Here is a 10,274-nt window from a genome sequence, read left to right on the forward strand (position 1 = left end):
TGCAGGGGCGGGACTGGCCATCGGCCTGGCTGGTTCATCATCAAAGAAAAAGTGTCAGATTAAGTTGATTAAGTTGACGTTGACGGCTGACAAAAGGGGGCGCTAAGGCAATCTATTTTTGCTTATAAGAAACCGAAACTGACGCAAAGGAGAGTGGGCTCGTGATGGCAAGCAAAAGACGTGAAGATAAAGGCGGTTGGGAGAAGCTAAAATGAAAAAAAAAAGCGAACAGTTACATCGGGTTACCTTTGCCCACCTCTCTCACTATAGAGCATAGTAAAATTCCAGGTTCGAGCGTCCACTGCTATTTATCACTCCGCATTGTCTGGCATGAATATTCCATTAATTCATAAAGAGACAGCAGCGATTCTACAACGGATTACATTTGAGAGCTATTGAGTTAGAAAATAGAGTAAAAGAAGTAGCCACTAAGGTGATTAGTCTGATTAACATGACACAGACATGAAATCAAATAAAAATCAAATCAAATTGAAGAATTCTGTTGTTTCAGGTTTCTAGATTCTAGATTAATGTTTATCATTGTCATAGTATACATTTATAGAGTAAAAGAAGTAGCCACTAAGGTGATTAGTCTGATTAACATGACACACACACACAGACATGAAATCAAATAAAAATCAAATCAAATTGAAGAATTCTGTTGTTTCAGGTTTCTAGATTCTAGATTAATGTTTATCATTGTCATAGTATACATTTTGCATTCTGCTCTTTTTATGTAGATTTCAAGTATTTTAGTTCATAGCATACAATAATACATTTATTTCAATCCTCTGTTGAAAAAAAAAAATAGAAAGCATCACATAATTTGTAATGGTTTTACTGGTTATAATGAAAATTGTATTGGTTTAAATGGAAACTGTAATGGTGCCTGTTGGTCTCTACTGGTAATTGGCCACCTTCTATTCATGGCTTTTGTTAAAGCCACTAAATCCTAATGTAATATGTCCCAAAACACACTACAGGAAACAATTTTTTAATGGTTTTAATGGTTAAAAGTTGATGGTTTGTAATGTTTGTAATGGTATTTGTAGTTGAAATCATTATAATTTCTGTGATGGTTTCTATTGTTTTTGTCAGAAGGGTCACCATGGATTTTTGTGATGTTATTTGCCATAAATGCGATAGGATTGCTGTAATATTGTGAGGTAGTTAGCGGCTGTTTGTAGCTGTGGTGAGCCTACTTGGCAGAAAAAGGGCCGCTTTTTACTCCGAGTCCGGGCCTGCTAAGAGGCCATGGATTATGATGATTTTTCTTTCTTGTTTTCTCATGATCACGACTTAATTATCTTGTGATCGCGACATAAAAAAGATTCTCGTGATTTCGTGATCTCGAAATAACAGAAGTTGTTTTCTCGTTATCACGACTTATTTTTTGTGATCTCGACATAACAAAAGTAGTTTTTTTACAATGGTTGTTTGATTTTTAAAATACAATGCATCATGAGTCTACTGTTGCTATGGTAACAGACACAACTTTGACTGTATCTGATCGACAGATAAACCAAGTCCTACTTGTAGCTGTGGTGAGCCTACTTGGCAGAAAAAGGGCCGCTTTTTACTCCGAGTCCGTGCCTGCTAAGAGGCCATGGATTATGATGATTTTTCTTTCTTGTTTTCTCATGATCACGACTTAATTATCTTGTGATTGCGACATAAAAAAGATTCTCGTGATTTCGTGATCTCGAAATAAAAAAAAGTTGTTTTCTCATTATCACGACTTATTTTTTGTGATCTCGACATAACAAAAGTAGTTTTTTTTACAATGGTTGTTTGATTTTTAAAATACAATGCATCATGAGTCTACTGTTGCTATGGTAACAGACACAACTTTGACGTGTATCTGATCGACAGATAAACCAAGTGCTACTGTATGTTGTGGACAGGCTATTTCAGCAAATTTTGCTTCGCTTAGTAATAATGTCTAAAATAAATAAATATATATAGGATACTCAATCACTGTTGATTTTTTTTTCCAGAGACAGTACGCTAAACATTTTGTTTGTGTAATTAATGTTTAAATGGTCTAACATCAGAGCATTCAACTCCGCAAGCGCAGGTGGATTCAAATCACTTTATTTTCCTCATTCGTTTGAAATAAAATTATGTATCATTTGTATGATATGTATCCTAGTCATGTAGGATAGGCTGTGATTGATACCATGTGCGTTACAAGCTTGGGATGCTGTCTGAGAAGAGTGTTTAATTCTGAGTGTGTAATTTTGAGTGTGTGTATAAAAGTACAAAAATACATCACTGTCTATCATCACTGAATTAAATTCTACACATTTTTACATATATAAATCACTTTTCTTATCAATCTACAGTACATTTAATGCTTAACAATAAAGATTAAAAATAAGATTATTACAAATATGTCATTAAAGCACGTCCTAGATAAACACAACATATTCCCCGCTTATTAACTAACAATCATGTACTTCAAAGATGCACAAATAAAGATATAGGTGCAAACTAGGGATGTTCATTTTAACCGGTTAACCATTAACCGACCGTAAGAATTTTGACCGATTAATACAATCAGTTAAATGGTTTAAAAAGTAATTTATTTATTTATTTTTTCAGTAATTTGTCCAAATATTTAAAAAGGTTTGCTGCATGGTTAAAATATGCTACGCGCGTATAATTTTTTTTTTGTTTTTTAGAGAAAAAAAAAACATAAGTCGCGTATAAGTCACATTTTATTATTTCATTCAGAAATGTTTCCGTATCCGCGATGTATTTGAATGCCAAATTATTATTTATTATGTAGTCTACTTCACTCGCGTTCCAATATCCACGTAAAACAAAATGTTTTGCATAACATCACGGCGGCACGGTGATAACACTTAACGGCACAGATTTTACTACATATTTTTTACTACATATTTTTTTTCTATATGTTTGACTGACTGTATTTTATTATGATAATGAACAGGCTTCATTGTCAAGGTAGCAATGCTTAACTGTGTGTGCGCATGCGGCTGTCCTTCTAACAGTGGAAGAAACTACTCCTTTTGTCATAAAGATAATCGGAAATGTAAAAGGTTTGCCTTTATTTGTGTACATTCACAATAAAAACTAATTTTTGTGCTTTTGTAAAATAAGCCTAAAAAAATAGGATGCCTCTTTCTACCGTCTGTTTCCTTTCGCGCAGCACAAAAATTAACCAAAACTCTGCATACTACTTGTTGCACAGTGTTTCTTTCATTTTCTTAATTTATTATTTAAGTAAAATATATTTCTCGTATTGGCCTATTTATTCGTTATATATATATATATATATATAGCCTAGCTTTATTATGTTTTTCTCCGCTCGCAGAAGGCAATTGGCCAATTCCGATTTCCTATTTTTTTTAGTGTGATCTGCCGATACCGATTTTCGCAGATTCCAATTTTCTTTCTAAGAACTATAATTGACAGCATATACAAACAAAAATCTACTTTTCTTCAACGCAAGTCTTTCTCAACTATTTAACGTTCCAAACATGACTGTTTAACTGGATACTCGCCAAAACGGGCATTTTGACATAATTTTTTATGTTTTTGAACGTTTTAGCGCAGTTAGCCACTCATTTTGGTATTTGTGGCTCACAAGCTGTTTGAGACTGAGCGCGGATTGTGCGCTCCACTAATATAGATCAGTGGTGGTGCGCGTGCGTAATGTTGAGATCACAAGAAAACAAGAAAGAAAAATAATAATCCATGGCCTCTTAGGACCTCCGTATGATACAGTGTTAGGGGCTTTTGCAAATTTCAAGCAAACAAGACATCCTGACCTATATAATTTTTTGACAATTAAGTGCTGCCCTCAAAAAAATCCCCTCGATTTCTGTCATTTAAAAATGTGAAATAAAGCACTCTGCAAACTTAGTCAATGTTAAATCAGTGTTGTCTTTCTGTGTGATACTTGTCTTTACATTGAAACCTTCATGCTTATTGCCTGCCAAAATGTGAAACAATAAATCACTGAGAAACGTTTAACTAATCAGCTCTCTTCCATTTCCATCTCCTATCGTTATTAAGGTATTCAAGTTTGTAGGTGGGCTTAATCAAATTAACTGTCATGATCCATTTAGCCACCATCTTAGGATAGATGATTAATCAATTATACAGCTTATTAACAGAAGTGTTAGTTCCCCATTGTCAGATAGTTTTTTTTTAAATCTAAAAGAATTTTGGCCCAAACAATGTAAATTTAGTGAATTTTACTGAAGTGTTGATTAAATTTCCCCTTTTTTGCAGCAAATTTTAAAATCAATATTGGTCAAACACTAGTGTAATAAAATATCGACTGATCTACTGTCAAGATATCAGTGTCAGCCATTGAAAAAGACCAGTCAGCCACCCCTCCTCAGCCCAATACAACCTTATTCTACACTTACCCAGGCAAACAAACACCCCATTACATTCTCCACATGAGCAATAACACTTTCACTCTGGCTTTTCAGAGCCCAAACATGTCTAAGTGGTAAATCAGAGGGGAGAAAGTGAGATTTATAGAGTTGAGAGGAGGTGAGGGTGACGTTCAGAAGATTTACCCATTTCAAGGCCTATATTTTCAGCCAATGCAAATCAAAATTAAATGAGAACGTCATCTGATATTTACAACTTTGCTCAGCCATTATAGACATTTTCACAACCCCCGATCGAGATGGATGCATGTTCTGCCTCTCCCAACCCTATTGTATCTGATACCCAGCATCACTCTCTCAGCCAAGTGGCACATCACATTGGAGAATTCAGAGTTAATAAAACACAATCCATTTTGACTACACTGCATTTGAAGTTGCATTTTTACTCCACTGTCCCCAAGGCTGTCCTCCAGGTTCTACGATCTACCGTATTCTGTCTCCTCAGAACAATATACACATATAGAAAGGCTTGAACACACATTAAAGGTATCTGACATCAGATGAAATGAATCTCCCAGCAGTCATAGTTTGTGTGTGGCTGGGATGAAAAAATAGCTAAAAACTAAATTCCCTAAGGATAGCCTTGTTTTCGTCCATGGCATAGATACTGACATAGAAACTCAATTGCCATACTATTAAAACAGCAATATGAGGCTGGCAAAGGCAAAACAAATTTGGCTTTATTAAACTTAGCTTGACAAAGGAAACATGAAACTGAAAAAAATACCAATGACTAATAGGGCTGTCGCGATAACCGCAATATCGCAATAACGCGCTATTGACGAGCAAACTGCAGAGGAATGCAAGAACCGCAGCAATCGCGATTTTTGCGTGTTTTCTTATACCGCGCTATTGAGCCACTCAAAATTAACGCAAGGGAAATTTCCTCACCGCGACAGCCCTAATGACTAACAAATTTTTAACAAAATATTTTGTTTAACAAAAGGCTTGAAAAGAATACACTTTCACATTTTCTGCACTGATTTGAAAATTTGTGGATTTAAATACAGTAAAACAGAGAAGGGAAAGGGAAAGAGAAAAACAGAGATGCAAAGGGAAAGTCTATAACTTTTGGAACAATGAGTGTTCAAATTCTCCCGAGGTCCGAACTTAATTACTCAACTGTGTTAAGTAATTAATGTCCAGGCGAGCTGGATACTCACTTGCATGTGAGGCAGACTTTGCACTCAGGACACTGCCAGCCGGCCCTCTTCAGCGGAGTGACATTTATGTCCAGACAGGCCCCATGGTAATGCTGGCCACAAGTGCAGCAGAAGAGCTGATTGAGCAAGTCTCGTGAACGGTCACACACCAGACAGTTCACCGCATCTTTCGCTGAAAGGAAGAGTTAATATATAATGTGTCTCCAACTACACAAGGTATATCTTATGTGCAGTAATTTATGATATGAACAGATATGATATAAACGGCTCCATTGGGCTGTCATGAGCATAACTCTTTGCTTACTGTTTTTGTCTTAAAAGATAGATTAAAACTGATTCATCATTATATGGTTGTTTAAATGATAATATATATATATATATATATAAAGCCTCAACATTCTGTGAAAGAATTAGCATGTGTAACAGAGATACTCACATCGGACAAGGGCTTGTTGGATGTGATCCGGGCACAGGAGGGTGTATGCCTTTATGTCCTGGAAGGTTCCGGCAGCAGCTGCACAGGGGTAATGAAAGGAGCGCCCACAGCTCTCCTCACAGCACTTTATGGATGCTCCAAGGCGCTTACAGTATGCACAGCACTATAAAAAGTTAATATAGAAACATATACATATATATCAGAGGTGCAGTTTCAGTTCAATAAATACTCCATACATCACTATCAGAGATGCAGAGATTAGATTCATTTAGATTGGATTAATTTCAGGTCAATATGGACAAGTGGTGTTTTTACACAGCTCCAAAACTGCTCAAGTGAATAATCTTTCACATTAATAATTTGTTTTCCCTCTTTAGGGTTCTCTTTAGATTAAGTAGCACAGATCGCTAATAACGAAACATTTGCGAGAGTGTTTTTCTGTTGTCACTGTTATTGTTAATAACATATCTCTGGTGAGTCTGCGTATCTTGCATTTAGGGGTAGTGGTCGACCGATATGGATTTTTTAATGGCTGATGCCAGTATATTAGTAGGTTGGCCGAAGGTTGATATTGAACTGTTAGATATGATATCACTATTTAAAGACAGTAAACAACACATACATAACAATTATTGCAATTACATTTATTTATTTATTTATAAAATTAGAAATAATAAATCACAAATTTGAACTGGATAAAAATAAATAAATATTTACCTTTAAATATCAATTGATTAATTCTGCAATCCTATTATAGCAATTTTTACAAGTAAGTTGTTAAAACATGAATAAAAAAAGTTAACACTGTAACCAACAATTCACTGATAAGTCTGTGTCCACCGGGAATCATATTTTCTCAAATACAGACAAGATATTGCTAATTTTACTTATAGTACACAGTGAATATAGCATGAATATGACATAGCAGACAACTAGACAGTCTGCATCCACAAACCGTTACACAGATAGTACACAAGTTTCTATGCAGGCTACAAATGGCCACTTTACAAGACCTAACAGCTGGATTCAACAGCGTTGCCAGATTTGTGGAATTAAATATGTATTAGCTATTTAAAGACTTGTTTGAAATTAAAAATGTGTATTTGCAGAATGACAACTGTAAAAGTACTACAGCGCTTTCCTTTCTACTACTAAACATAGACCAGGTAAACACTATAATACCTTTTCATATACCATTTGATTGCTTTGTTTAACAGTTCTGTCAAATGATTTATTAGCACAGATTAGCAAGAGCTTTACTGTCTTTGTTTAACAGTTCTGTCTATCAAAAAAAAAAAAACACTGTTAATGGCTGACCCTGAATGATTAATATAATGCATTCATTTGCATGATCTTTTCTGTAAAGCAATTCAGTGATACTTATTAAAATGGCCAACTCACAATTTGTACACATATAATATTTATACATTCAGAAACACGGGATGAAGTGTGGCACAAACAAGTACTGAACCTTGCATGGCAAAAAGCTTATTTTCAGCGAGAAACCAAGTCTCTATTACGGTGTATTCACACATTTTTGGTGTGACCTTTAAGATTTTAAAACAAAACAACACATCCCTCTAAACACCTTAACACAGTATATGTGAAAATTTAAACTGTGATGAAACACTTTTTTTTTTTAATCCCTTCCCAGCATAGGTCAATGACCAATAAGACATAAGCTGTTGACCTCAAAGTACTAGGAACATAAAAAAAGGCACAATGACAACAAACAAACAACATAATAAGAAAATGCTGTGGGGTAAGCAATTACTTATTAAACAAAAATCAATTCAATTCATTAGGGTAATATAATGTATGTGACCGCTCTTTATTTTCTACTTTCAATATTTTTTTAACCTTTTTTTTTTAGACTTTAAAAAGAAAAGTATGTCTTTAAAAAAACACGTTATCTTTTAATTTAATGTTATTTATATTACCATCAGGCTCCTAAAATAATCTTTAAAAAAATAAAATGTACATTTGTTTTTGATGTAGTATCAAAAATGCTGTGATACATAAATGGTGAAAAAATGTCCATCTGTTAACTGCATCGCTCTTAAAATAGACTTTTGAAGCAAGAGTGGGACAAAACTATAAACCCTGAACAGCAAGGTCATCATAACACGCTGTTCCTCTCAAAGGCCCATTTGCTCATTACATACTTCCCCCTCTTTCAGCATGTTTTTTTTTTCCCTCATCTTTTACAATACATCCAGTAAAGCATTCAGCATCAAGGCGAATGTCATTCAAAATAAGGACTTGGATGAAAACTGGCCAGACATTTAAATCGCCACCATGGAAAAAGCACTCACACTTTGAATAATAGAGGATGCCTGAGCCTGAGAAAATGGCCTTAAACTAAAAATGTCTCTAGTCAGCAGTCTCTCTAGCTCTCTCATGCTTTAAAAACCTTTGGCCTAACGCCCAAATGCAACAATATGCAAATACCTTTTAACACTGAGCTTTAAGCAATTATTGCCCAGGCGGTGAGTCCACTGGGGCAGCCTCTACCCACAATGCTCTTTTCTGAATCACTCTGAAGGACAGCCGTATAGAGCTCTATGGCCATACTGTCCACTCTCAGGGCTAGGTGGGTGTTGAGTATCTCATCACTCTATTTCATGCCTCAAATAATGTATCAAACAGAAACCATCACCTCAGACATATCCTTCATGGGGAGAAAAAGCCACAGCTGATGCGTTATTGCTGCCAAGACTCCAAGGACACTATTATAAAGTAGAACAGCATTCCCACCTTGAAATCTTATATGCAAAGAGGCATAATGGCAGCATTCCAAACGGAGCAGGCCAGTGATGAAAGATGCAGTAAAGTGTTGGATGAGTGTGCTGTACTGTGCACAATGTCGGCTGGTTTTTGTCTCGGTCAGTCAGTGTGTGGACTGCAGTTATGCAGTGATTCTGTTTATAGCATTTGAAATGGTTTACAGACATGACCCTAAATAGAACTTAATCCTGGAAGTCGTTTATGCACATTTGCAACTCATTTCTCGACTGTCAAGTCAACAACACATTACAAAATTGACCTGATTTACTATGTAAAAGCATGCTCTTGGTTTTATTGTGCATGATTTATTAAAAATTTATTCAAAAAATATTTGTAACCTATTACATTCGCTTATAAGTGCGGACAAAATCATGTGTGGTAAGCTAAATGAATGATGTGGCAAAAGCAGATTATACGTGCAAATAAAGTCAGAAGAAGATGATCTGGTGGAAAGGACTGTGTGCAGTTCAGGTCATCCTCAGCCCTCTGACCTTTACTATTTCACAGCTCAGCGCTTCTCACTATCAGGACAAACCTACATCACAACAAAGTCCTTACTGGAGCAACTCAGCCATCTTGGCAATGCCTTCCGGCAGTTGGCACTTTCCTCAAATGGGGAACTAATTGGTGACCCATTACTTTTTATAAAGAATTCTAACAATAAATATCATGCACTTTGTTTTGAGAGCTATTATATATGCATTTTTTTTTTTTTTTTTTACATAAGATTAACCTAACTTTAAATGACAAAAAATAATGCTGTATTTTCCACAATGTTAATTAAGTAAATTTTTTTTTTTAAAGTAACGTTACTTAAAAATTGTGACACCAAGGAAACAACATAATTTGTACCCTTTCTCAATATCTAGGTAGTATTGACTACATTTGTCAAGATCAACCATTCAACCTATCACCCAAGTTATTTTAAAGGGGTCCTATTATGCTCTTTTACAAAGTCTTGATTTTGTTTTGGGGGTGTACTAGAACATGCTCTCATGCTTGGTGGTTCGAAAAACGCATTATTTCTCACATAATTTACATTATTACAATTAGGGATAAACCGATACCACTTTTTCCAGTACTCGCCCGATACCGATACTTTTATTTTTGGTACTTGCCGATACCGATATTTTTTTTGCATTTGTAAATTTTTTAAATATTGGGTACAGAAACCAAAAGAGTATGTATAATGTTAGTTGGTTAACTTCATTTATCAAATAGATACAGTCAAACCAAAATGTATTCAGACACCTGCAACATTTCTCACATTATCACAGTTTATTCGCTATAGTTTAGAAAATGGTAATAAAATATGACAAGAACTCAGAGTTAAACTGAGTCAGAACAAATTCAGCTTAATAATGTCAGATAACTTTGATAGAAAGGTATGTAATAGATTACAATCAACCAAAAATTAGACAGCTGTTAGTATGACAGTATTATTTACACAACTAT

The 10,274-nt window shown here is 35.1% G+C and overlaps 1 protein-coding gene across 1 annotated transcript in view; it reads right to left on the reverse strand.

Moving 5' to 3' along the window:
* The window catches only part of LOC107755698 (histone-lysine N-methyltransferase 2C-like), a 170,251-nt gene that overhangs the window by 75,103 nt on the left and 84,874 nt on the right, over positions 1 to 10,274 (reverse strand). Inside the window, exons 7-8 of the mRNA XM_016572585.1 lie at positions 6,033 to 6,195; positions 5,597 to 5,768 (exon numbers count right to left, since the gene is read on the reverse strand). Of these exons, the coding sequence (XP_016428071.1) occupies positions 5,597 to 5,768; positions 6,033 to 6,195 (335 nt within the window). The remainder of the gene's footprint in view (positions 1 to 5,596; positions 5,769 to 6,032; positions 6,196 to 10,274) is intronic.

Source organism: Sinocyclocheilus rhinocerous, unplaced genomic scaffold, assembly GCF_001515625.1.
Source record: "Sinocyclocheilus rhinocerous isolate Xijiao unplaced genomic scaffold, SAMN03320098_v1.1 scaffold1193, whole genome shotgun sequence".
Lineage (NCBI taxonomy): Eukaryota > Metazoa > Chordata > Actinopteri > Cypriniformes > Cyprinidae > Sinocyclocheilus > Sinocyclocheilus rhinocerous.